The sequence below is a fragment of the Cheilinus undulatus genome, linkage group 8 (genome assembly GCF_018320785.1).
Source record: "Cheilinus undulatus linkage group 8, ASM1832078v1, whole genome shotgun sequence".
Lineage (NCBI taxonomy): Eukaryota > Metazoa > Chordata > Actinopteri > Labriformes > Labridae > Cheilinus > Cheilinus undulatus.
In genome coordinates, this window is record NC_054872.1 from 26,042,377 (window position 1) to 26,070,092 (window position 27,716).

Here is a 27,716-nt window from a genome sequence, read left to right on the forward strand (position 1 = left end):
ACATTTTATTTGCTTGGATCACATTTTTTTGTTCTCAAATACAAATTTTTGTTTGATACTGAAAAAGTTTAGCTTGAATCTTTTTGACACAAATTTCATTCCATAAAAAATGCTCTTCACTCTCTGTACTTAAGTCAAACGTGTTTTTCCACTATACAATCACTCAGCATAAAGTATGTTAAAGATTAATGATTTCATCAACACTAAAAAAGGAAACTGCTGCTCTGCTGAAGATATGAGCCCATGCAGATGTATGATGCAGTACTGATGCTTTTACACCAGAATTAAAGAGCGAACCAGAGTAAGAGGAACTCCTGTGTGGTTGTGGCGCCCGTTCTGCACCAGAGAGACAGAGACACATCCTTCACAATCCAGGGGATAGACACAGCAGGGTTACATTAGGTCTGACCTGAACCCTCAAGAGAATCTCTGGGGAAATTTTAAGAGGAAGATGAGAGACACCAGACACAACTATACAGACAAGCTTACGACTGCTATCAGAGCGACCTGGACTGCAGAACATCTCAGTAGTGCCACAGACTGATCGGCTCCATGTACACATAGATGCAGTAATTTGTGTAAACAAAGCTCAAACCAAGTACTGAGTGTATAAATTAGCATTGTTTTCCAGAAGGTCAACATTTTTGTTTTATAAATCCATTTTTGGACTGGTGTTTTGTGATACTCTCTAATGGAAAATGTGTAATTTACTGATAAGTCTGCAGAGCCCTCACAATTATTGATCATTTCAATATAGGAAAGCTAACAGCACTCACTTCACAGGAACGCATCTCAAAGTATTCAAGTGTGGAGTTTTGGATTCAGCCTATGAATACTGAGGGGTGGAGGAGTTGAAGAATAACAGGCAGAGGGCATGACAAACTTGAATTTCTTGTAATTGAGAAAACAAAATAAGACTTGCACAACTTGATCTACAGTTACATTAGAGACACTGTTTCTCATCAACACTGAACAGTTCACTTTGTCTAGGGATTCCATTTAACATCTACAGTCTGGAAACTCTGCTAGCATCAAGTTATTACTTGAGTAAAACACAGTCAGTAAGAAAGGTTTAAATGTTTTAATTAAAATAATAAAGAATCATTTTCATATTGAACTGCATTTAAAATGTCAAAAAAATTCATTTGCAATCAGTGCATAAGTAAAAATAACATTTCAATGTGACAATAGAAAATCCTTTTAGACACCTGAGCATTTCAATTAGGATTTTACATGTTTGATTGGTTCAAAATATTGTAACAAAAAACAGAATTGATATTGTCGACCTCAAACCAGAAGCAAATACTAACTCTAACCCCTTGTATGTTTAAAAGGAAGGCAAACTAAGCATTTTCATTGGGTTGCAAAGAGAAATTAAAGACCGCTTATGTGGTGGTCTTCTGTAATCTTCTTCAAAAACCACACCCTCCCTTCCCTTACAGACTTGACTGGTTTAATCATGGCACAAGAAAAGCTGACCTATTTGGCAAGCAATTGATACCTGCAACATCCATATCTTTTCTAATCTTAAAAACAGAAAACACTATATAACAAATTCTTATTCAGTGGTTTGGGGAGGTCAGTAACTTTACTGTGCTTAACCCTTTAAATATGGGGCTGCACCAGGGAATTTCTATAACACAGATACACACCACCCCTCTAAACCTCTCCAGCTTATCATAGTGGATTCTTATCCCCTACACCAGATATTTTCTTTATCTCTTATCAATTTGAGTCATGTAAAGACTTTTTTGTTGCTGCATCAACATCTGTAATCTATCACATTGCTGTCATGACTGACTAACAATGCAGAAATCAAGATTTCAGAAGAATCAGAATATTCTTTTCTTCTTCTCAGTCTGAATTTTTGATTCTTTTTAAATTTTGCTGAAAAAGCTCAATGCTGTCGTTGCTTATTTCAGATCGCAACACAAGGCTTTATGAAACACAGTTCCGATGAGCAACTTTCCCCCGTAGGGAGCTGCTACAGAGGCGCCCATGATCACATGACCATCATCAGCATACACCTGAGTCACCACTGGTTGGTCAGAATGAATGTTCTGGATGCGGATGACCTGTGATAAATTTTTACAGAGATTTAAAAAAAAATGTGAAAAGACAGATCAACTGATTAAGAATGCAAAAGACAGCAAATTTGGAAACAGAAACTTAATCTATTCCTGACAAACCTCTGATCCAGGGGGGTCATTTGGATCAAACATGAAAAGTTTCCATCCATTGGGGTGACAACCCAACCACAGGTCTCCAGTTTCAGGGTCCACTTCAATGTTGTCACCGAGGGTCCCTATAGCCACGGACTAGTGAGGAGTCACAAACAGGTTATTATCATACAGTCATCTCGCTGCCTTGACCTTAAAATCTGGCAGGATTTGAGTGACTTATGATCCCTATTGTCTAATATCTGTGTAAATAAGAGAGTACCTAATGAGGTTGTGCTTTCTCTTGACTTCAGACATTTGTCAAGATTCATTCTTACACTAGACACTAGTAAACTGGGAAAGAGAGTAGGGAAAAGAAGCAACAGGTCTGACTTGAACCTGGGCCACCCACTAAAGTCAGGTTCCAGCAGGTGGTCCAGTTTGACTGAGTACAGTATTATTCAGTATGGTAACCCCCCAAACAGTTTGTGTTTCCACAGACACTCGTACCCTTGGTGAGTGGCATACAAACCCTTTATTGTGTGTGTAACCCTTTTGAGACAGATATGTAAGCTTGGCACCCTTTCAAAATTTTGATAATGGAAACGCAAATAAACCCATACCAAATTGAACCAGACCACTCAATGAAAACAGCCCGAAAAGTAGACTATAGCCTCCTTCCAAGGTACATGTCCTAATGGGGCCCTACTTCAAATAAATGTTTTAGATAAGATCAAAGAAATACCACTTTAATTTACCGGTAAAAAAAAAGGGGAAACTACAAAATTCTAACCATACTGATTCTAAACTACCATGATTTTTATGCTGCTATTTCTCTCCTCATACACCAAAGCCATAATATTGTCAGATTATTGTAAGATGATAGTACATTCAATCATTAGAATAATATTAACTTACAAATCATTACATATCAAAGCTGATGATTAATCATCAAATGTAAAATAGACCCCTGAAAGATGTGGTAAAAGAAACTGCAACTATTTAAAACTATTAATTACCTTTATAGGGATTAATGAATTGTCCTCTTTCCGTTCAAGCACATGTACATTATGATCAAATATATCTGCCAGATATATGTATCTGTAGAAGACAGAAAATAGAGACTGATGAGATAACATAGCAAGATATAAATGACTATATAGTATGCCTAGAACTGTTTATCATTCCTACCTTTTGTCAGGTGAGATATTGATGCCATTTGCAAAGTAATATCCCTCAGAGACCACCTTTACTTCCTCAGGGCTGTAGTACACAGCATTTGACCAAGGCTGGTACAGGAAAGGCTCCACCACACCTTTTAAGAATTCACTCGTGTAGTAGTGATCATTTGTTGCATAGAAGGAGTCAACTCCTACAGCAACGATGTCGTTTAAACTGGAAAGATGAATTAGAATTTGACATTTGTTTTTCATACATATAATATTTGCAAAATTAATTACAAAAAATATACAATTGTTTAACTAGACCATTCCATGTAACAGCATTAGAAAAATAATTTCTATGGTTGCAATTATCTTTGATTTCTTGTTTGATCAGCAACTAAAGAAAAACGATCACCAGACAACAGCTAATGCTAGCACTCAGCTACTTCCCAGCTTACTAATATTTCACCAATATGAAGGAACGAGCACAAAATCCTATCTTAATTTACTATCAACTACTGACGTGTTTTGGATTCAGTTGCTAGTTAGTTACTTCTACCTAACTTGACAGTTTCAGAGTAAAAAAAAAAAAAACAACCTCATAGCAACTAATGAAGGATCAATTGCCTGCTAAGGTTTATGTTAGCTGGGAAATAAAATATTTGGCTGAGAGATACATGACAGTTGATTTTTTTTTTTCCAATATATGATATTTACAGATTCATTTTAGCTGCTACCATTATCAGTACTGATAATCAAATATGTATTTCAAACCTCAAACTTCTGTCCTTTGAACACACTTTAATGCAGGGGTGTCAAACTCAATCACAGAAGGGGTCGGATTCTGAATTATGGTCTAACCTGAGGGCCTAAAAGGGTCCACATTTAACCAAACTGTCATCCTCATTTTTGCCAGCAATAAATTATGGGATAAAAATAGCAATGATGATAAATTATTTATAGATTTAAAAAGTTAAAATGATAAGCAAAAAGGCTCAAAATCTGAGATAAAAAGTCAAACTTATTAGTGCAGAAGGTCAAAAAACAAAATAAGATGCTACAATAATGCTTTTAAAAGGCAAATATATAAAAAAGAAAGTCTCAATCATGTTTTTAAGGCAAAAATATGACTTAAAATTTTAACCTTTTAACCTCAAAGTCCAAATATGAGATAGAAGTCCAAATAATAAATTGAAAAGGTTAAATATGAGATAAAAAGACAAACTTATTAGCGCAGAAGGTCAAAAAACAAAGTAAGATGTTATAATAATGCTTTTAAAAGGCAAATATAAATAAATAATTAAAAGGTCAAAATAATAAAAAATGCATTGAAAGGTCAAAATATTAGAAAAAAAAACTGAAAATAATAAATTGACAAAGTCATATGAGATAAAAAGTGAAAATAATAAATTGACAAAGTCATAATATGAGATTAAAAAGTGAAAACTATAAATTGAAAAGGTCAAAATATTAGATAAAGTAAAAACTAACTTTAAAAATACTATTTTAACTTAGTTGTGACAAATGTGCTTGGATATATCTCTGCTCTGTGTTTATAATACCCATTTATTAAAGTTATTGCTTAATATAAAAACATGTAGATGAAAATCTGGTGCCATATTCCCCGTGTTTATATGATCTACACCTGGATCTTAGCATTGTAACAATGTTAGTGTTTGGGTTCCCATTTTAAGTTTGACATCAGAGTAAAACATTATCATGTAAGTATGGTCAATGAACACAAGCTGACTGAATTTTTCAATTAGATACACTGTACCTGTAGAGAAGTTCATGTTTGATGGTTTTCAGATGCACCAGTGAGTAGTCATCTTCAACAAATTTGAACAGCTCTACCTGACTTTTGTGTTCAGGGTGACTGATAACAAAGAGGTATATCGAGTCATCTGATAAGAAACAAGAAAAGCATTGTAAAGTCAACATTGCTGCAATGATCAGAATATACAGTAAAAAAGCTTTCTCATAATACACAACTTACTTCATTGGCAGCTACTTGCATGTCAGATGTTGTGTGTAATGATCAATAAATGTTAAATGTCATATCAAATCTAACACAGCCACAGTGACTTGAAAGCGTACATGAACTGGGACCTGGTGTGGGATTTGATTGTTTCTTCAGCCCACATCCAGAATGATAAATGCTGATCTGTGTGTGGAAATGCTCATACACCCAGTTTTTGCCATATGCAGTTTTGATAAATGAAGGTCATTGTGCCCAAAAGATATCTACTTGGGTTAACACAACAGGTTTGTCTGCATGGACACAAAGGTGTGTGCACTTACAGAAAAATCTAAAACTTCTTTAGAAGTCAGCTGAGGTGAAGAGGATATTCTCCTCTTTTCCCAAATTCACCTGCAGCTACACTACATATCAGTCTTTATTGATAAATATAAAAATTTATAGAATCTGGATTGTACCAGTATTAAAAGGTAACTGGATAAGGTTAATCCTCTTCAGGTGCTTTTCATGTAAAAAATAAGCAATGTGTGCTAAAGTTTATGTTTGTTTTAATCATTATTTTTACCACTTGGATCAATGTATACACTGATGCCATGGGGGTTAAATGAGTCCAGATCAAAGTTTCTTGGCATGCGCAGCTCCACTGGCTTCAACCGAGAATCATTCATGTCCACGACCAAAATCCTTCCAGGTGCATCTGATGGTGGCATGCCAGGATACTTAATACCCTTGAGATAACAAAAATAATTGCAAAAATTAATAAACTAATCTACATAAAAATCATGACACAATCTTTAGTTACAGTTGAAGTGAAAGTGACCTTTGATCAGGGAAAATGAATGGGGACAGTTCAGGTCATGTTCAGTGGCATTACCTTTGTGCAGCCTATTGTTTTGCTCGCTTAACATACCTTAAGGACAAGCAGATGAACCAGTTTATGGAAGATTCTTTTAAGCTTTGCATATCCTTGCCAGTGATAAACTTGATACTACCTTTATTTTTGTTGAGCATTTTCCAATAAGATTTAGAACCAGGACAGTGATTAAATTGTTGACCAAGTATTTGAACAAATGTAGAGTTTGGGTCAGATTTGTAGTTTTTCTTAACTACAAATCATCTTTACATTAACCTTTGTATTCACACAAAGCTCACATACAGTTGAAACCAGAAGTTTACATACACTATATAAAAAGGCACTTAAACTTTTTTTTCTCACCGTCTAACATTAAATCAGATTAAACTTTTCCTGTTTTTGGTCAATTAGGATTACCAAAATTATTTCTATTTGCTAAATGCCAGAATAATGAGAAAGATCATTTTTTAGACAATTTTTTATTATTTTCTTGAGAGTCAGAAGTTTACATACATTTCATTAGTATTTGGTATCATTGCCTTTAAACTGTATGACTTGGGTCAAACGTTTTGGATATGCTTCCACAAGCTTCTCACAATAGTTTGCAGGAATTTTGGCCCATTCCTCCTGGCAGAACTGGTGTAACTGAGCCAAGTTTGTAGGCCGCCTTACTCGCACATGCCTTTTCAGCTCTGCCCATAAATTTTCAACGGGATTGAGATAAGGGCTTTCTGATGGCCACTCCAAAACATTGACTTTGTTATCCTTAAGCCACTTTGTAACCAGTTTGGCAATATGCTTAGGGTCATTGTCCATTTGGAAAACCCATTTGCGCCCAAGCTTTAACTTCCTGGCTGATGTCTTGAGATGTTGCTTCAGTATTTCCACATAACGTTCTTTCCTCATGATGCCATCTATTTTGTGAAGTGCACCAGTCCCTCCTGCAGCAAAACAACCCCACAACATGATGCTGCCACCCCTATGTTTCACAGTTGGGATGGTGTTCTCAGGCTTGCAAGCTTCCCCCTTTTTTCTCCAAATATAACGATGGTCATTATGGCCAAAAAGTTCAATTTTAGTTTCGTCAGACCACAGAACATGTCTCCAAAAATTAAGGTCTTTTTCCCTGTGTGCATTTGCAAACTGTAATCTGGCTTTTTTATGTTTCTTTTGGAGTAATGGCTTCTTCCTGGAAGAGTGACCTTTCAGCCCATGTCGTCACAGGACTCGTTTGACTGGTGATAATGACACACTCTTACCAGCTTCAGCCAGCATCTTCACAAGGTCTTCTGCTTTTGTTCTTGGGTTGAGATGCACTTTTCGGACCAAAGCACGTTCATCTCTGGGACACAGAACCTGTCTCCTTCCTGAGCAGTATGATGGCTGGACATTCCCATGGTGTTTAAACTTACGTATAATTGTTTGAACAGATGAATGTGGCACCTTCAGGCATCTGGAAATTGCACCCAAGGATGAACCAGACTTGTGCAAGTCAACAATTCTCTTCCTGATATCTTGGCTGATTTCTTTTGATTTTCCCATGATGTTACACAAAGAAGCAGTGTGTTTCAGATATGCCTTAAAATACATCCACAGGTGTGCCTCTAATTAACTCAAATGTTGTCAATAAACCTTTCAGAGGCTTTCAAAGACATGACATCATCATCTGGGCTTTCTCAGATTGTTTAAAGGCATGGTGATCTTAGTGTATGTAAACTTACAAACACTAAGGATAACAAAGTCAATGTTTTGGAGTGGCCATCAGAAAGCCCTGATCTCAATCCCATTGAAAATTTATGGGCATTTATGGGAAAAGGCATGTGCGAGCAAGGCGGCCTACAAAGTTGGCTCAGTTACACCAGTTCTGCCAGGAGGAATGGGCCAAAATTCCTGCAAACTATTGTGAGAAGCTTGTGGAAGCATATCCAAAACGTTTGACCCAAGTCATACAGTTTAAAGGCAATGATACCAAATACTAATGAAATGTATGTAAACTTCTGACTCTCAAGAAAATAATAAAAAATTGTCTAAAAAATGATCTTTCTCATTATTCTGGCATTTAGCAAATAGAAATAATTTTGGTAATCCTAATTGACCAAAAACAGGAAAAGTTTAATCTGATTTAATGTTAGACGGTGAGAAAAAAAAGTTTAAGTGCCTTTTTATATAGTGTATGTAAACTTCTGGTTTCAACTGTAGATCTAGCAGTATATGAACCACTTAAAATACACCAGTGATCATCGACTGGCAGCCCGGGTACCACAATAGGCCCTTCATCTTCCTGGCTGCTTTGGTTTTTCACTTATCTCTACACAGAACCAACCGTGATGGACAACATGACAGCTCCAGAAATATTCAGCGAAAATATCTCAATCGCCCCGTTGTGGCTGTGCTGTGTAGGGATTAATTGATTGAAATTAAATACAAATATTCAAACAAAAATATAAGTGCTGTCAAAATTTTCAATAAACTTCAAGTAATTAATCACAGGTGTGAAAAATGTGATTTAAACATGTAATGTATTAATGCCACACTGATGACATCACACAACTGGCTAAATAAGCTTTGTAACTTTGACTGGAATACAGGTAAACAATCTCTGTGTTTTTAAGTTTGATAATTTTATAGCTGAAACCTATATTTTACAGATTTACACCATCTTAGATTGACAAGTAAGTGGACAGTCTGTCCTTGGCCTTAAACTCTCCTGTTTCAAAAGCTAATAAAAAGTTTTGCTGCCACTCAGAAACATTGTATAAATGCAGCTCTTGTACAAATGTAGCAGATAACCCCTTATCTACAAAGTTAGCAGGCAAAAGATACACAATTCACTAGAAATAAAATGAGCAAAATAAACTTGAATCAGTGCAGAAGTGCATGACAAAACCCTGAATGAAAAATGCAATAGTTAACTTTGTACCCATTAACTTGATGGTCCTGACTGTATCAATGTTTCAACAAATCAACACAAAAAAAAACAAGTTTTTGTGTGACTGGTGGTTTCAGTAATTATTCAAGGCAAATCTAAAAAACACGTATTTTCAGTCAGACCTAGCCATAAGAATTTTCCTGATTCAACATATTAATAAAATCTATGACTACAGACAAATTATCGTTGCCTGTAGCCTTTATACTTTTTGGAGTGAATGCAAAGAAATGTTTATCATAGTTTGTTTAACTTCAGTTTGGATAGATGGTTATTTTATATGTGTTACAGATTGGCGCTTTGGTCCCTGTGGTGTTTTTACTGACGGATCATGTCTGCCTACTTCTCACAGAGCTGTTTTATCAGTCATGTTCACCCTGCTAAATGTCACAGGCGTTCACTGGCAGCATTTCAACTCAAATACTTACAGTGCTGATAAAGGCGAGCCCATTACCAAGGATCGTGATATCCTCGGAGCCATGATCTGAAAGCACAAAACTTGGTCAGTTATTTTCCGTGTCGCCCCTGTGAGTTTCCAGTGCATTTTTTCCTCACGATACATACCAATATTTTTCAGTAGGACACAGTTAGGGAGATGGTTATTTACTACTTCCCTTGAAGCGAGGGCCCTTTTCCTGCAATGTTTTCAACGCCAAAGTTATATTCAGGCAGGTGTAAACAAAAACCTAACTGAAAAACATCACGGCGAATGATTCCGTATCGTTACAACTTTAACAGTTAGGTTATGGGGTTGTATGATTTTATTTACCTGAGGTTGATGAGCCTCTCACCGAAAAACGCCGATAAAGCAGCGATGAAAATCGACGTCCAGACTAACTTTCCCATTTTGAGGTCACGCTAGACAGATTTGTACAACCGCTTTTAAACTGACCGACTCCTGCGGCCAAGGAGTGCCAGAGAGGGTGGGAGACTAATGATGCATTCAGAACTGTCGGAAATAAGACAATCAAAATGAAAACTGCGACAGATTCTTCAATTTGTATCGATAAACGTTGTCTTTAGCATTTGGTACTGTTCAAACTCAAAGATAGTTAAAAACATACAAAACACAATTCAAACCATGTAATTACTCACAAACTTAAGAAAAAAAATCCAATGAGGATTTGTGTTGATGGTTGCCCCAGACTCCGCTTTATCGTTCAGCTACAATCCAGTACAAGACCTTAATGTGTCTCTTGATTGTCCGATGAAACATTAAGGATATTAAATCCTTGTGAGCATTCCTCTCGCGAGAGCATGTGATTTTCTTTTCCCCTTAATTGTGATTTACGACGTACAAGAAATGCCTGAATACTGCATGATTCCGAATGGTGGGAGGTTCTACACCCGGAGCCAAATACCATCAAAAACAGCCCAACGGTGACACTTTGATCGTCTGCATTATATCTACCGGTTTAGACCGCGGTGAAGTGTACAGGGTTAGTGTGTTAAGTAGCTATCTTAGCACAAGATTGTTTATACAGGGGCTTTTAAAGAATTTCCCTATTTAATACAACATTGTTAATGAGTGCTCAACTATAAGTTTTAATGGACACTTCACTGCTTATTAACTTAAAATGGACTACACTACATTTAATGTTCAACTTTATTGACGTACTGGTCGGTGTAGTCTGGGTTTTTTGTATAATATCTTAACCTCTTTTGCCTGTAAAATGTATTGCACCAATCTCAGGCAAAACCCAACTTTTTACACCTCCACATAAAAAGAAAGCAAATTAAGGACCAATACACTAAAATTGTGGAGATGTGAGTGCATGAACCCAGAGCAAAACATCCAAGGAAACAACTTGTAAAAACAGCCTTATGGGCTACACCACGTCTGCTAATCTGCTTGAAATTCACTTGCATATTATCAATGCAACCAGTCAACAGATGGTATACTCAATAACATATAGTGGCTGCAAACCCCTGTTTAAATGGTTTATTTCTGAAGTTGTTTTTGTAGGTGATGACTCCTCCGAACATAAAACAAAGTTACAAAATTGTCTATGTAATCAAAATCATGTGTAAGAGACTTCATAAAAAAACAAACATGAACACATACATACACATATAGAAGTGAAAGTAACATAAAATTGGCAAACTATTGACCCTGTGATATTCAGCATTGGGTGCATGCAACCTGACAGTAACTGTAGAATATCTACAAAAAGTCCAATTAAAGAATTATAGCATCTAACAACTTCAAAACACCAACAACTCCTGCACATTACATCGTGTGCAACCGGCGAGCACTGTTGGGTGGGGCACACCAGATTCCTGACTCTGTTACGTGAAGTCGTGTAAAGGTTCACAGTGTAATACAGCAGGATCCCCATCAAACAGTTTCAAGCAAGACTGTATATTTGGAACATACAAAATAAATTTTATTATCCATTCTCTTCATGTCTACATCTTATTAGAATTTCTAGACAATGGCATTGTCAAATAACACACCCAAATTAATTCTAATAATCCTGACAGGTGCAACAATACATTTCTGTCAAGTCCAGGTGTCAAAATATAACTGAAAGTGAAAAGCAATTTTAAATCTTCTTCTTTGTTATTTCTCAACATAAAAAGGGGAGCCATGGCCCAGGCTGCAGTGACAGCTAGGCAGGACATGGCCATGAGCACACAGAAACACAGGTGTGGAACTGGCTTCAGGGTTGAGCCCCAGTGGCTGCAGGGACTTGTGTGGCCAGAGTGTTGGGAGCAGAGATGACAGGTGATCCAGCAATGTTAGCCAGTGGCTGTGAGGAGGACATTGAGGTGATGCCTGGAAGAGACAAGGGGATGAGTCATTCATTAAAAGAGATATGGGTCATATTAACATGTCAACATGATCTCAACAACAGTTCAAACATGTCCTCTGCTGAAGAATCAGTCAGGTTGTGATGCTAATTAAAGACATTCTCAGATGTGTCTTTTACAATCTGACTGCACATTTAGCTAAAAAAAAAAGTAAGGCCTAAAATTTCAAAGCCTAACCCTCCAAACATGCACACAAAATGTCTGACTACAGTAGCAACCTTAAAACACTGATTTTTCTTCAGTTACTCAAAGAATACACAAATTCATGTGCTTTGTATTTTTCTTGCTTTGGCAGATTAGAGTACCCTTCCATTGAGACAGATCTTCAACTGCCCTGGTGCAGTCAGGGTGAATCGGCAAAGCACAGTCATTTATCATGCATGGGGTGAGATCAGTACAACAACTCTATGCAGATGATGGATTTGTATCAACAGCCAAGATTGCTGCATCATATTGAAAGTCAGATTGTACTACTGTTTACCCCTTTAACAATAACAATGCTAGTTCATATTGTACAGTCCAAATGTGCGACTTTCTTGCCATACATCTAAAAATATCTAAAATGCATATAACCCTTGCAAGAAAATAAACTTGGCTATTTCTGACTAAAAAATGCAAAAAGGAACACTGATGTCTGTCAGAGTAACTCCAAAGGAAAGATCAAACGTCACTGTGGAAAATCTAAAAAAAGTTAACCATACTCTCTACAGAAGATTACTTACCAGCCATCATACTTGAGGAGCTGACCGGTGTGGAGCTTGCAGCCATCCCTCCAGGAGTTGCCCCCCTTCCCTGATCTTTCACAATGGGATCTGAGAATCAAAGTGGACTTTACTGCCTCATAAACCAAAACTGTTTACACAATCACATCACTTCACAAAGTACGTTTCCAATTTGAATCTGTGGCAGTTTCCTCAAGCACAGTGAGAGATGTAGAGAAGCAATAAGAATGTGAAAAACAAACTTACAGAAGTAGGGATGATCCATGGCCTCTCTGGCTGTGAGGCGGGCTTGATGGTCATAGCGCAGCAGCTTGTCCAAGAAGTCTAGTGCCTCCGTGCTGACCAGGTGCTGGTTCTCACTGTGCACGAACCTCTCCCACCTTTTGCGGGAGTGTCTGGAGAACAAAATCAATTGTTAATGCAAGGTATGAGGAAAATGCTTGGTCCATACATGCAATACTTACATCACTCATGTCTGACAGCTACAGTGTTTTTCTTACCTTCCGAGAATGTCATTGAATCGTGGATCCAATTCAATGTTGTACTTGTCAATGTAGTCGTACAGGTCCTCAGTGCCAAGTACTTTTGCAATTCGCACAAGCTGTAAGTGGAAAAAGCATGATGATTTAAACATTACAGTAGAGAATTTAGTTGTTTTTTATGCAAATATTAAGTATTTAAGTACATAGATCACTTAAAAAGTTAAGAGTTAAGTCAACAGTTGGTCCTAGGCACTAACAAAATTCAGTTAATGCCCACAACATTAATAACATCCACTGTAGAAATCACGTTATGTTCAAAGGTACATGATTTTATAGTGTTTGGACAGTAAGGAACACTGTGCTGCTTTTTTCAATGATTTATCGCAAGCTTTTTAATCATGTCATTTTAAAACACAGACTGTGCTGCATTGATCTGTCAAAACAGCCGGTCTAATGATTAAAAAAAACATTTATGGAACAGATCATAGTGTGTACTAGCTGAGGGATTTACCTCTAAATGTCTTGAAGTTAAAAAATGGCGTGCTTCAGGGCTCTGTCTTGGGGCCGCTGTCATTTACACTTAACTGTATATTAACAGCATTGGTCTTACCATTACCAATGCAAATTTATATTTCTATATACGGATGACACCGTCGTTTATCACTCTGCTCCTACACAGCATTGGGCTCTCTGTCACTTACAGGAAGCCTTTGATATTGTACATGACACCCTGTGTGAGTCACAATTGGTTTGAATCCTGAAAAAAATGAAATCATGTTTTTGAACTCAAAGAAAAAGGGGCTGAACATTGCTGCTGTTAATACATCTTAGAGTGATGTTAACGAGTCTGTATCGTCTCATAAAAATCATGGATTTTTCATTGACGAGTTGCTGTCTTTCTTTTTTTTTAAAGATTTATTCTTGGGCTTTTTCATGCCTTTATTTGACAGAGGATGGACAGTGGATAGATTCGGAAACAGGGAAGACACATGCGGTACAGGGCCACAGGCCGGATTCGAACCCGTGCCGTCCGCGTACATGGGTAGCGCCTTAAACTACTCGACCATCTGCACTCCGAGTTGCTGTCTTTTAAGCTTCATACTGAACAACTTGTAAAGAAGCAAATACAATAGCTGGGTTTTTATTTCAGGATAAAGTCTTGTTTTTCTTTCTCAAACATGTATTTCTGCCACTTTTATGCCTCTGGTTGATTATGGTGATGTTCTGTACATGCACACATCTCCTCAATGCCTTAAATCTTTAGATACTGCATACCATGGGGCACTGAAGTTTACCAAGGTAAAGTCCTTAACTCATCATTGTTTCTGTAGGATCCAATTGGTTAGCCTCACTAAACCACTGGCATACCCTTAAAGCTAAAGCTTTACTCAATCTACTTGTGTGTTTGATTTATGTGAAAAGTGTTCAAAGCTACAGTCTTTGCTCTGTGACTCAGTCACAACTTTCACCTTTGCCAACTGTTCCCAAAGTGTGTCTTGAAATGGGTAAAAGGAGTTTCAGGTACACTGTCCCTGCAGCTTGGAATCTGGTACAGGAGACCTTATGTCTTGAGCTTGTCTCTTTAAATTCTTTAAAAGGTAGACTGAGGGCATTTTAGGACGTTACATCAGATTATAGATGCTTTGACTGATGACTTTCTGCACTGTGACTCAGGATTTAGTAGCTCTGTGATTGTAACCACTGTTTTTTTATGCCTGTGTCTTTATTATTCGGACTGCTGCCCATTTTGGCCAGGAGGATAAATAAGTAAGTATTTCCTGGTTAAATAAAGAAACAAACATCCAAGAGTTTGTGGTGTATGACCCTTGTTTTAAATTCAGTGCACCAAATTCTGAAGATGTTGAACAGGATGTCTTCCCTAAAACAATACCTACAAAGATAAAATCCCAGATTTTCTCCAGCAGACTCAATATTAGTCTAAGGCCGGCCACACACTAGACGATATTGTAATCTGAAACGATTTTTAAACTGTGGGAGACCACAGACTTAAGGACAATTTCCAAAGATTTTTCATCTTTAATCTTCTGAACGCACACACAAGACGACTCAGCCAGACTGTCAGATCACTGGAGACCACACACCTGCCAACCTGCCTATGACCTTGCATGATTATGTGACTTCAGAAAAAAACAAAACAAAACACGGATGTCTATCGATACTGTCTTGCTGTCTCTCCACAACAGGCTATCCTGGCATGCGTTACAGGTGCAGCAACAATCATAAAACAGCGGAATGACTCAGGATGAAATCATGGCTGAAATTAAGTTAAAATTGTGTTCATAGTTGTGAGCGGTGAAAGTACGTATGATCTGGCTGTGATGCTACCCAGTGTGCTTGCTCTCATTGGTTGTTGTGGGTACTCCGTCAGCAGCACTATGACCTAGAATCGAAAATATCAGATGTGTTTGATATTTACGATTCGGGATTTTGGAGGCTATGACGACGCGATTTGGAGCAGTAAAACAATTGTGTTGACACCACACACGTGCAGACTACTCAGACAAACAGTCGTTTGCGACGAGGCTCCTCTCGGGACACCCCCCCCCCGATCATTGGGGGAGGCCCAAATCGGGCTTAAAATCCTGTAGTGTGTGACCGGCCTAACTAGTCAATACAAGGAAAATGTGGTTTGACAGAGGGAAACTAACAATACAATGTGCTCTGCAATGTTCACAAACATCTTCAAAAACACCTTTTCAAGCCACAGGCTAAAACATACAGTCACTTAAAAACACTATAAAGTATGACTTTATTTCACATACCTGATCATAGTTGTCATGACCATGGAAGAAAGGTTCCTTTCTGAAGATCATGCTTGCAAGCATGCAACCCAAACTCCACATGTCCAGGCTGTAGTCATACATCTAAACAAAAGATACAGAGAGTTAAAAAGGCCTGCTTTGGCAACATGAGTGCATTGAAAGAAAAGGAAAATCTGTTCTCTGTGCTTTGTTAATTAAGTATATTGGACACACTACTGTAAAGCAGGCATGCTTACATAAACAGGAACTGCACAGGAACCTCACCTGGTAGTCTACCAGCAGTTCAGGTCCTTTGAAGTACCTGGATGCCACTCTCACGTTGTATTCCTGGTTTGGGTGGTAGAACTCTGCCAAACCCCAATCGATTAGGCGAAGCTGATAGTTAAGAAAAAAAAATAAAATAAAAAAATAAATATATATACACACACACACACACACACACACACACATCTATTTTATAGTAACTTGATGAACCTGAGTTGTAGAAGACATGACGTGAGGAAAATGGTCAACATATCAAACAATACCTTTCTGTGTTCATGATCAATCATGACATTGTGTGGCTTGACATCTCTGTGCATTATCCCCATACTGTGGCAGTAATCCAGGGCCTGTCAAGTGACAAGGGGAAAAAACAGCCAATAGTTTACACTGAATAACGCACTGAGCGTAGTATTATACTTCTGGCAAATATTTAACACTCCATTAAACCATGACGAAGCGCTAAAAATAAAATGCAGCACAAGTCTTTTCTTACCTTTAAGATTTCATACATGTAGAACCGTATGTCAAAGTCAGATAGGGTTTGATACAATTGCTGAAAAAAGGACAAAAATTAACAAACCATTAGAGGGAGAAAATTAAGATAAAGAAAAGTGAACCTCTTGAATCAAAAGACGCAGATCTTTACCTTGAAGTCTGTGTTGTTCACATGTTCAAAGACCAGAGCAGGGGTTCGGGACTAAAGAGAGAAGGGTCGATATTTATGTTCATGCGTTTAAACTGTATGCCTAAAGAAGCACTACTTAATCAAAGCACAATAAAAGGGAATCAACTTACCACGGGATCCTTGACGATATCTAACAGTGAGATGATATTAGGGCCACCCCTCAGATTTTCCAGGATCTTTATTTCTCTCTTGATTTTCTTTTTCTTGACAGGCTGTGGAGATACAGTTTTTATATCACTGAAACCTGAACTGATAAATCAACGGCTGTATTATTAAAATATCTGCAAGAATAGTGAGTAATTGGTTAGCTTCATACCTTCAGTATTTTGACGACCACTTTTTCATTGTTTGTGATGTTTATGGCTTCAAACACTTCACTATATTTGCCTCTCCCTAATTTTCTGACTAGCTGATAGTCATCTTGGTTCCTGAAAACCAGAAGACCACAGTGATGAATTTCATAGATGGATTACCAAGAAAGTTAAACTTATCAAAAATAAATAAATAAAAAAAATCCAATACTGTGCCAACTTACCCCCATTCAACAACATGGGACTCATAGTCCCAATATTCCCGAGGTCTCTGTGTGTTTACATCAGGGTAAACTCGAGAACGGCTTGGAACAGGGCCAGACATATTCTACACAGGATCGTCTCTTAATCTCCTAAAATAAAAAGAACAGTTAATTGCACCTAGTTACTTATAATAACAGCAAAACAGTTAGATGCCAAATAAATTTAGAAATTGCAAACTTGTCAGCAACTGCTTGTGCATGGGGATGTTGTAAACTTGAAAACAGGTGGAAATATATTTAAAAAAACAAAAACAAAAAAAAAAACATCACAATACCTGGGAGGTTCCCTCCAGGATGATGGCGACAAATGAATTTGAACAGAAGCAATCAAGATGCCTTTATGGTAAGAAATCTAAAAACACAAAAACAGAAAAATCAGTTCAACTTTTGTAATCAAACCATTAGAATTACAGCAATCACATATTATAAACTAAACTCAATTAACACTATGAAGATGATAGTTTATAAATCATTAAAATCTTGATATTAATCATGCCAATATTCAGATGTTGATCTGAATGTGAAATCCATTGAAAATATTGTGTATGCATGACAGAAATGTCACTAACAAACAACCTTAAACGGAAAAATATGTTACAAATGAATTGACAAAGAAATGATAACGCCAACAAAAAAATATGAGTAAATTGAGCTTCTTGTGTCTAAATATGGTGGCGTTAGAAATACAGAAACCTGTATGTTAAATGGGGGCATCCAACCAGTTTAATCAGGAGGTACAGGGTTCAATACAGTCATCACTGGGGGCTACACCAAGGCAATATCTCCTGTTGAAAAATACAGACAGTAGGTTGATTAAAATCAATACTGTCAATTAAACAAACTGTGTGAGCAAACGTATTCCATCCAGTGCAGCTAGCAGAGCTACATGAAATTATAGGTTAAGGAAAATCGTCCAATCGATAAATGATCATTCCAGCACTACACGCTGATTGAGTTATAACCAGTTTGCCCGCTAAGTAATTAAATACAAACGTGAGTGTACGCACAAACCTTCTGTGGCCCAGGGCCTGCACAAGTGCAGCAAAGCTAACAGCAAGCTAGCATGCTAACCGGGCAGCTGGTTCGACTGGTAGCTAGTTAGCATTAGCTCATCAACAGAGGGAAAAGCCGGTTGGAAAGTCACAACTACCTACCGGTAGTGTCGCCCACCTAATGGACCGTAGAGGTTAGATATGAAAAGTCAGAGTCAAAATAGCCTCCACAACAGAACGGTGTTCTGTAAGAGCATAAACCTAACAACAAGCTTCGAAAGAATATTTCCTAAAGCTAGAAAGTGCTAAGCTAACAGGCTAGGGGAGTGAATAGCCTGCTGGTCTGGCGAGGCAACTGACTGACAACGCCTTGAAAAAACATCCAACAAACAGTGTGATCGAGTAGTGGAATAGAAGCGCGGTTGTGTAACTTCTTCCCGGCTTTTCCCCGCAGATAAAACAATCGACATTAGCCTACAATATGCGACGATTTGTGCTTAAATAACACGATTACCTCTCAGCGTTGTTGGGACGTCAATATGGCGATGCTTGGGATCAAGAGCTTAGTGCGTATAGCCTCTCTGCAGAGGGCGCTCTCCTTTATTGTTACATGTGGGAAGATTGCAGCTCCTTCTGTCACCAACAGGTCTGATACAAGCATAAACTTTTACCTGCATGATTCTATATCAACATTATATCAGAATTGCATCATTTTTTGGGGTATAACTTCTTGAAACTCTATGGGAATCTCACTTTTAAAAACGTATCCTATATCCCCTGTTAATTTATTCCAGAAACATGTACATATGCATGACATCAAATTGAGGACAGGAGTTATTCTGTAGGCCTACATGTTAAGGTTTAAGCCTACATAAAATAACCACACACAAGATTAAAAGAAAGTCATTTACATTACCCAAATGATCCTGTTCATTTCAGGATAATTCTATTAAGAGTCATTGTATAGACAGATGCTCAATAGGGCCTTTAAAAGGGGTCTTTGTTCAGGTAAAATATAGAGTTCACTGAGCAAATGGACAATGGTGAGACAGAAAACAATGTGTGTTCTGTGGCATCATTTAAAAGGCTGCTGCAGTCAGAGAAAAAGCCAGGGGCATTTTCACGAAAGTTTACCACCTGTAATCAGTACAAACAAAGAGACAGACTGATCCTTTCTGTGAGTTTGAATGTTGAGAAACTTTGTTTTTGTCTTGATTTAGAATTATGAATAGATCCTTTTAAAACCCTTCCTGTAGCTCAATTGTTGCTTCACTGCCTACAAGTCAAGCACTGTTTAAGAAACAGTCCCTCACTTCAGCCAAAGCTGATATGTTTGGTTACAGTTTTTAATTACAGGTAATGGCTTTATAAAGGTGAAAACCACAGATGAAAACCACACAACTGCAGTGGACACAGCAGGGGACTGACGTCAACAATGAAGATGTAAGCTTTTTTTTCAGTATTTTCTCTTATTTCGCATTTTTCTTTTTAAACATTTTAAGTCATACAATTTTATCATAAATGTTTATCTTGTATTAAGTGGATTTTCTGTTTTATTTCAGCTTTATGTGTATATTTCTTCAGTTTGCAACTATGGTGGCAACAGCCCCAATAAGAGGTATTAATACAATGAGGGAAAACAAGAAATGAGCCTTAATAACAATTTTAAATATGCATTATCAAGACATATCAGTGAAATGACTTTCTGTCTTTCTTTCTTAGTACAGAGAGAAAATGCAAGCATCCTAAATGGTGAGTTTCATTTTAACTGTTTGAATGCATATTTTTTCACAGTCCTAAATTGTCCACTTCTCTCATATTTAAGTCTGGGAATTTTTGTGATTGAGTGTGAGTGTACAGTTCTCAACAATAATGTCTTTATTTCTGCTGTTACAGATGCATTTGATGCAAGCACTGAAAAGACCACTCCTGCATCTATAACAGGTCTGTTATTTTAAATTTTGGGGGAAAAATCATTTCTCAAGTTGCATTTCAATTTAAGCTGACATTGGCAAATACCTTTTGCATCACACCCTTACTGTACACTACCATCCCAGTGACTGTGACAAGGGTTAATGAAGGACTTACAGAGTATATAAAAAGTATTTACAACCTTTTTATGTCGGATAAAAAAAAAAAACTCTTTAATATCGAAGTGAAAACAGGAAGTACTTTCAATTAAATAAAAATATGTAATGTAAAATATGTGACTTCATATTTACCCACCTCGAGGTAGTATCTAGTACATGAACTTATGGCTGCAATCATAGCTCTAAGTCTGTGTGGATAGGTCTCAATCAGGCTTGCACATCTGGGCACTGCAATTTTACTCCGTTCTTCTTTGCAGGACTGCTCAAGCTCTGTCAAGTTGCACAGGGAACAGGCATGAACAGCCAAGTCTAGCCACAAATTCTTTGTTGGACTGAAGTCTAGACTTTGACTCGGCAACTCCAGAACATTCACCTTGTTGTCTTTAAACCATTTCAGTGTAGCTTTTGTTGTATGCTCGGGGTCATTGTTGTGCTGAAAAATAAATCTTCTCCCAAGCTGTAGTTCACCTGCAGACTGAAATACTCCAGGATTTTCCTGTGTTTTGCTGCATTAATTTTACCCTCTACATTTTCAAGTCTTCCAGGGCCAGCTGCAGAGAACCATCCCCACAGCATGATGCTGCCAACACCATGCTTCACAGTAGGGATGGTGTGTTTGTAGTAATTATCAGTGGTTGGTGTATGCCAAACATAGCATCTTGTCTGATGGCCAAAAAGCACCATTTTGGTCTCATCAGACCAAAGAACTTTCTTACACTTGAACATGGAGTCTCTCACATTCCTTTTGGTGAACTCTCAAGTTGTAATGAGCTTTCTTTGGTAGTAGGTTTCTCTTTGCCACTCTCACATATAACTAGTGAAGAACCTGGGCAACCGTTGTTGTATTCATAGTCTCTCTCATCTCAGCTGCTGAAGCTTGTAACTCCTTCAGAGTAGTCATAGGTGTCTTGGTGGCCTCTCTCACTATTCTTCTTGCACGGTCACTCAGTTTGTGAGCCTGTCACTTTTAATATATATATTGAATATTTATTCAATCACTTATTTCACACATATTTATGTTTAATTGACATTACTTTGTAGAAATCAGTATTTCACTTTGACAATAAAGAGGGTTTTTTTGTGTCTAAAAAGCAAAAGTGTATAGATGATAATTGATGTATGAAATCAACATAAGGGTAAAACATCCATTGGGTGAATACTTACTACTAGGCACTGTACATAGTTGAATCTGACTGGACTGAAGTTGATAGATATGCTATGAGACATGATTTATTTAGATAAAACAGGTAAACCAGTGTCAAATTTGACATTTAACACTCTTGTATAGTTGGAATGTAAGGATTTTTGTTTCATAAGCAGGTGTTTAACCATGATCTTTGCACTTGATTGAAGCTCTATCTGGCTATCTGGGGTCAGCCGTAATTGTTACTATTTTTTTCCCATGTCTGCAACAGATGGAACCTCAACAAGTGAACCAGAAACAGAGCAAACCTCTGCAGGTACTTTTTAAAAGACTTTTTTTTCCTATGAAAATAAGCAACCACATATTGTAGTATGTTACTAACAACTGAAGTATCAGATTGACTTCAAAACTGTATTTTCATGAGATTCAGCATCAAAATACAAAACCAGTGTGACCTGTCATTGGTTTAATTTCATCTTAAGAAGCAGCTTTCTCATTCACAGATGTGTCTGAGGCCAAATCCACAGAGAGTTTGTACACCAATGGATTAACAGGTACATCAGCCTATTTCATGCTCACATTTTTATTGATGCAACTTAATAAAATCCCAAAAAGATATAAAGACAGGGGTTAAACTGCTACATTGCACAAACTTCTTATTGTCTGCCATCGTTTTAAAAAACAAATTTAAGCAGTTGGTCATAACTTTTATTCTCACGTATTTGCATTCAAAGATCCTGAGAGCCATGAGACCCCAAACCCTAGAGTTGTCAAGAAAAGTCAATCAAGGAGGAAAACCAGAGGAGTCCTCAAAGGAAATACTAGGCTGCTGGATGTTCAGGACCAGGGAAGCAGAGAGCATGTTGGACCAGTCGGGGCACACCAAGGCAGCAGAGAGCTGATTGATCTCAACAGTCAGGAAGGAGTAACAGTGCCTGCTAGTAAGATTGGCAACTTGTCAGGAAAACAAGTTATCCATCTAAGTGGTGACCAAGTGACTGACAGTGCCAGTGAAAGCACCAGTCTCAAAAGAAGGGTAGCAACAGGAAGAGGTGACAGGTTAAACAGTATGTTGACTACAGGCCGGAGGAGAGAAATGCAGGATCCAGATAGTTTAGAGGAGAACAATGGCAGACCTGCTCCAGCTGGCAACAGAGGATCACCTACAGACTATGATGGTTAGGACTGGATTCTCTTCATTTGATTAAACAAAACAAAATCTTTGTCCCAGGATTAAACTCTTGAGGAAGCAAAAACTAAACACAGATTTATTTTCCAAACAGAAACCAGAGAATTGATCAGCTCTGAAACTAATCATATTGGTAAGATGTGTGTTTTACTAAATTGTGAGTTAAGTTGCATCTGCAATGAAAAACTCATCATGTTTTGATCCCTTTCTATGTTTTCTCCAGCTACTCCAGAGCATACACCCAGTGGCTTGCCTGCTTCAGCAAAAAGGCGAGCACCTTGATTACACGAAGGTTCGTTGCCTCTTTGTTTGAATGACATACATTTTTCTGCTTACATTGCCTATAAAAATATTCACCCCCTGGGATGTTTTACCCTTTTATTAATTTAAGAAATCAATCACGGTCAATATTATTTTGCTTTTTTGACCAAAAACTGTTTAATGTCAAAGTGAAAACAGATTTCTACAAAGAAATGTCAATTAAATCAAAATATGTAATGTGAAAATAAGCGACTGCATAAATATTCACCCCCTTCAAGTCAGTATTTAGTGGATGCACCTTTGCAATCACAGCTAGGAGTCTGTGTGGATAGGTCTCAATCAGGTTTGCACATCTGGACACAGCATTTTTACTCCATTTGCCTTTGACAGCCGCAAATTCACTATTGGATTGAGTACTTGGATTGGGCAATCAGGCTTTGACTTGGTCACTCCAGAATATTCCCCTTGTAGATTTTAAACTATCTAAGTGGAGCTTTGAGCTGTATACTTCAGATATGTCTTGCCGGAAAATAAGTCTTCTTGCAAGCCATAGTTCTCTTGCTGACTGAACAAGATTGTCCTCCAGGATTTTCTTATATTTTGCTGTATTCATTTTACCCTCTACCTTTTCAAGTTCTCCAGGGCCAGCTGCTGAGAAGAACCCCCACAGCATAATGCTGCCACCACCATGCTTTACAGTGGGGATGGTGGGTTTGTGGTGATGTGCAGTGTTTGATGTATGCTAAACAAAGTGTCTTGTCTGATGGCCAAAAAGCACCATTTTGGTCCCATCAGACCAAAGAACTTTCTTCTACTTGACCGTGAAGTCTCCCACATGCATTTTGGCAACCGCAAATCAAGATTAAGTTGAAGTTTTCTCCAGCAGCAGCATTCTCTTTGCCATTCTACCATAAAGCTTTGACTGGTGAAGAACCTGCACAACAGCTGTATGCAGAGTCTCTCCTATCTCAGCTGCTGAGTAGTCATATGTTTCCTGGTGACCTCTCTCACTAGTCTCTTTCTTGCAGTGAGGACGACCTGGTCTAGGCAGATTTACACACATGCAATATTCCTTCAATTTCTTGATGATGGATTTTGTGTTCAGTGCCTTGGACATTTTTGTATCCATCCCCTGACTTCTACTTTTTAATAACCTTTTCTCTGAGTTGGTTGGTGTGTCCTTTTTAGTAATGGTGCAATGGTAACCAGGAATACTGATAAACCAGTGAGTGGATGTTCCAGACACAGGTGTTTTTATACTACAATAACTTGAGACGCATTCACTGTACTCAGGTGATCCCCATTTCAGTCATTTTGAGGCTAATAGCAACAGCTGGCTGGACTTTTGTTGGATTAGATCAGTCACTTTCAAGGGGGTGAATATTTATGCAGTCACTTATTTTTGTTTAATAGACATTACTATGTAGAAATCTGTTTTCACTTGTCAAAAAAAGACAAATTGCTTTGACCATGATTGATTTATAAAATCAAAACATACAAGGGGGTGAATACTTCACCTAGGCACTGTACATCCTTATCCAACCACTCAAGTTAACAGGCAGCAGTTTGTGCTGTCATTCTTACCACACGATCCAGTTTTTTGCTCTACCCTCATCTAATTACAATATGGAGTTGTTTCCCTGACTTTGCTTTGTAACTACATGATGTAGTTACTATGTGTTTGCTCCCTTTTTTTCCAGATTTCTTCTCTTCCTCATTGTGAGTCAGGCGCCAGTATCAGTTGAGTCATAGGAAGAATGAGGACTGCTTCCAAAAACAGTGGCTTCTGGGATTTTTTTTAAGTCCAGATTTGTATTTTGGCATGTATTTTTGTACTGTGATCACATGGAAATGTTTTAAGAAGTAACGTGGTCATAACATGGTGGAAAATTGTGAAAAGTGTGACATGTCATGGGATTTTGTGGTATATTCTGTTAAACTGGGTGTCAATGCAAAAGTAGCGTCCTAAAAATAAACTTGAAATAATTCATGTTTTCATTTCTCTGTTTTAATAATAGTTTATTTTATAGTAGTTAAATACATTTAGGTATTTTAGACTGAGATTTGCAAAAAAAAACCCACATGTGATAAACATATTCAACAAAACACCGTGGTCGGAGTAAAGTAAAAATCACTGACATGCAAACGAGATACTATCAGTTGTCATTAGGGTCTGATATATATATATATATATATATATATTTTCTTAATTCTTTATTCCTCTTGAAGATTCAAACAAAACGCTGTCTGCCATGGTGGTGGATAATGTAAAATATTTCACAGTCACAGCAAACATTACAGCCCACACTCAATGCAGCGATTGCATGTGCAGATTTCCAGTGACAACATTAATACTATCACAGTCTTAGTTCAGTTATAGCTTGATAGAATAGTTATAATGGAGACAGATTATTATTGGTCCTTTGCTTCATCTCCTAAAGTGTTGAAGCTCACTGTACACATCTGACTGGACTCCATGTAACTCCTGGAAAACAAAGAAATGACCATCAACACTAAAAATCACAGATAAATCTAATTCATCTGATTAGTCTCCTTAAAACTTAGAAAATCTTAGAAATGCTTTCTTTTTTACCTGGTAAGGGGATTCTGTGACCTCAGTTGCCATTTTCTTTGATACTGATGATAGTTGACTTCTTTTACCTGCTACAAATTAAAATAAATTACTTTCCACTCGCTATTTTACCTCACATCAGCACTAATACACACAAAGCTAGTGCCCACCATCATGTGAATCCCACTCCCTCCTCCTGTTGATGTGAGATACAAAGCAGAACACTGTAAAAGTGATGAGTATGGTCAAGATGATATCCGAGGCAATAATGCCCAAAACAGACCCCATATTCATAACATAACAGGATCCACAGTCTGTAAAGAGAGGTATATGGTTGTTAATAAAAACAAACTATTCCCAGCATGGCAGAGGAGCTGAATGTCAAGGAAATATACATGCCTTGCTGTTCTTCTGCAGATCCTGAAAGAAAAAGATTGAATAAAATCTCAGAGTAACTACTATGATCACCAGATTTTCTAACATATAAAATGCCACTCACCAAAAAATGAACCCACAACACAAAGGGCGTCTGACATCTTGGTGTTAGTAGCTTGTAAAGGAGGAAATGAGAAGCCAAGGCTGAGGGTCCTTCTGTTTTTTGCTTTCAAATGTGACTGATGTTGTTCCCATAAACAAGAGAAGTAATGCCTGAGGTGGGAGGGGTCTCGAATAAATAAATCTCCTCTGGCCATAGCGTGAGTAGGAAGGCATCCACTAACAGACGAGGAAGCTGCTGTTTCTGTTTCCTCCTTCGTATTTGTGTTTCAGATAAATGCCACATTTGATTCATGGTAGATTTCTTTTTTTTTAATCTTCAAACAAACCCTTCACAGTGATGCTAGATAAGGAACTGTAGGACATTACAGCTGCAGTATCAGCAGAAACACATGATTGAATCTTCATACTGAGCATTTCCTCATGACCTGTGGTTTAGTGCAGATTATTGGTCACAGTCACTGCTACCTACATTGTGGGACATTTCTACACTGCAGATGTATTTCACTACTGCTGTTCTTTCAGTGAAATGAAAACACACCTTCATGTTTTGTTTGAAAGAAACCTTTTTATTTATATAAAACCAACATTTACAATGACTTTGAATTACATCTTTGGCCCAAAATTAACATCCCTCTGTGGAGGAAGTGGAAAGAAAAAGCTTAGATACACAGCTTTAGGGACAGAAGCTGAACAGCAAGGATAGAAAATTGTCCCATACAAGTGTGATGGTGTGATGTAGCATTCATTGCCAGATCAGCTGTCTCCTTACAGAGAGAACTGGAGATGTCAGATAAAACAGTTGAATCCTGTCAGTGGATGGAGGATAGATGCAGAGAAACAACAGGGTTGCAATAAAAGAAGGAAGAGCATCTCACTTCTTTTTTTCCTTTTTTAACTAATGAAAATGAGGGACTACAGGGAGACAGAACAGGGACCAAGCATAACACCTTCTATTCAAGTTCAGCCCCAAATTCTCAATTGGTTTGAGGTCTGGGCTTTGACTTGGCCACTCCAGAACATTCACCTTGTCTTGAAGCCATTTCTGTGTAGCTTTCGCTTTATGCTTCGGGTCAGTGTATTGTTGGAAAATACATCTTCTCTAATTGTCTTACAGACTGAATAAGATTGCTCCCCAGGTTGTTCCTATATTTTTCTGCATTCATTTTACCCTCTTCCTTTACAAGCCTCCCAGGGCCGGGTGCTGAGAAGCATCCCCACAGCTTGATGCTGCCCCCACCGTGCTTCGCAGTGGGGATGGTTTGGTTTCCGCCATGGGGTCTTCCACATGGCTTTTGGTGAACTCCAGTCAAGATTTAATGAGTTTTTCATCAGACCAAAGAACTTTCTCCCACTTGACCATGGAGTCTTCCACGTGCCTTTTTGAGAACTCAAGTTAAGATTATTTTTCCTCAACAATGGCTTCCTCTTTGCCACTCTCCCATAAAGCTTTAACCGGTGAAAAACCTGGAGCAACAATTTTTCTCTCTCATCTCAGCTGCTGAAGCTTGTAACTCCTTCAGAGTTGTCATAGGTGTCTCAGTGGCCTCTCTCACAAGTCTCCCTCTAT

The 27,716-nt window shown here is 37.8% G+C and overlaps 3 protein-coding genes across 5 annotated transcripts; all 3 read right to left on the reverse strand.

Annotated features, from left to right (window-relative positions):
- Positions 1 to 1,066: 1,066 nt before the first annotated feature.
- On the reverse strand, positions 1,067 to 10,299 carry LOC121513774 (serum paraoxonase/arylesterase 2-like). Its single transcript, XM_041793731.1, has 10 exons — positions 10,175 to 10,299; positions 9,849 to 10,028; positions 9,644 to 9,714; positions 9,508 to 9,563; positions 5,866 to 6,028; positions 5,100 to 5,226; positions 3,351 to 3,554; positions 3,179 to 3,260; positions 2,190 to 2,318; positions 1,067 to 2,075 (listed from the first exon to the last, which is right to left on the reverse strand). Exons 2-10 carry the CDS (start codon positions 9,923 to 9,925, stop codon positions 1,914 to 1,916), a joined length of 1,071 nt encoding a protein of 356 aa, XP_041649665.1. The 5' UTR covers positions 9,926 to 10,028; positions 10,175 to 10,299; the 3' UTR covers positions 1,067 to 1,913.
- A 707-nt stretch (positions 10,300 to 11,006) lies between these two features.
- LOC121514216 (casein kinase II subunit alpha-like) lies at positions 11,007 to 18,979 on the reverse strand. 2 transcript variants are annotated; one of them, XM_041794318.1, is made up of 15 exons: positions 18,910 to 18,979; positions 18,123 to 18,188; positions 17,679 to 17,755; positions 17,365 to 17,493; positions 17,146 to 17,257; positions 16,940 to 17,041; positions 16,791 to 16,841; positions 16,638 to 16,697; positions 16,408 to 16,491; positions 16,145 to 16,255; positions 15,881 to 15,982; positions 13,116 to 13,216; positions 12,862 to 13,010; positions 12,616 to 12,705; positions 11,007 to 11,858 (listed from the first exon to the last, which is right to left on the reverse strand). In XM_041794318.1, the coding sequence occupies exons 4-15, from the start codon at positions 17,463 to 17,465 to the stop codon at positions 11,743 to 11,745; spliced, it is 1,179 nt and encodes a 392-aa protein (XP_041650252.1). In that variant the 5' UTR covers positions 17,466 to 17,493; positions 17,679 to 17,755; positions 18,123 to 18,188; positions 18,910 to 18,979; the 3' UTR covers positions 11,007 to 11,742. The 2 variants fall into 2 exon arrangements, with proteins under 2 accessions (XP_041650252.1, XP_041650251.1); XM_041794317.1 differs by having other exon boundaries at positions 18,097 to 18,188; positions 18,910 to 18,975.
- A 6,191-nt stretch (positions 18,980 to 25,170) lies between these two features.
- Positions 25,171 to 26,245, reverse strand: LOC121514138 (transmembrane immune signaling adaptor TYROBP). 2 transcript variants are annotated; one of them, XM_041794234.1, is made up of 5 exons: positions 26,151 to 26,245; positions 26,051 to 26,071; positions 25,822 to 25,965; positions 25,673 to 25,740; positions 25,171 to 25,564 (listed from the first exon to the last, which is right to left on the reverse strand). In XM_041794234.1, the coding sequence occupies exons 1-5, from the start codon at positions 26,185 to 26,187 to the stop codon at positions 25,508 to 25,510; spliced, it is 327 nt and encodes a 108-aa protein (XP_041650168.1). In that variant the 5' UTR covers positions 26,188 to 26,245; the 3' UTR covers positions 25,171 to 25,507. The 2 variants fall into 2 exon arrangements, with proteins under 2 accessions (XP_041650168.1, XP_041650167.1); XM_041794233.1 differs by having other exon boundaries at positions 25,673 to 25,743.
- Positions 26,246 to 27,716: the final 1,471 nt, after the last annotated feature.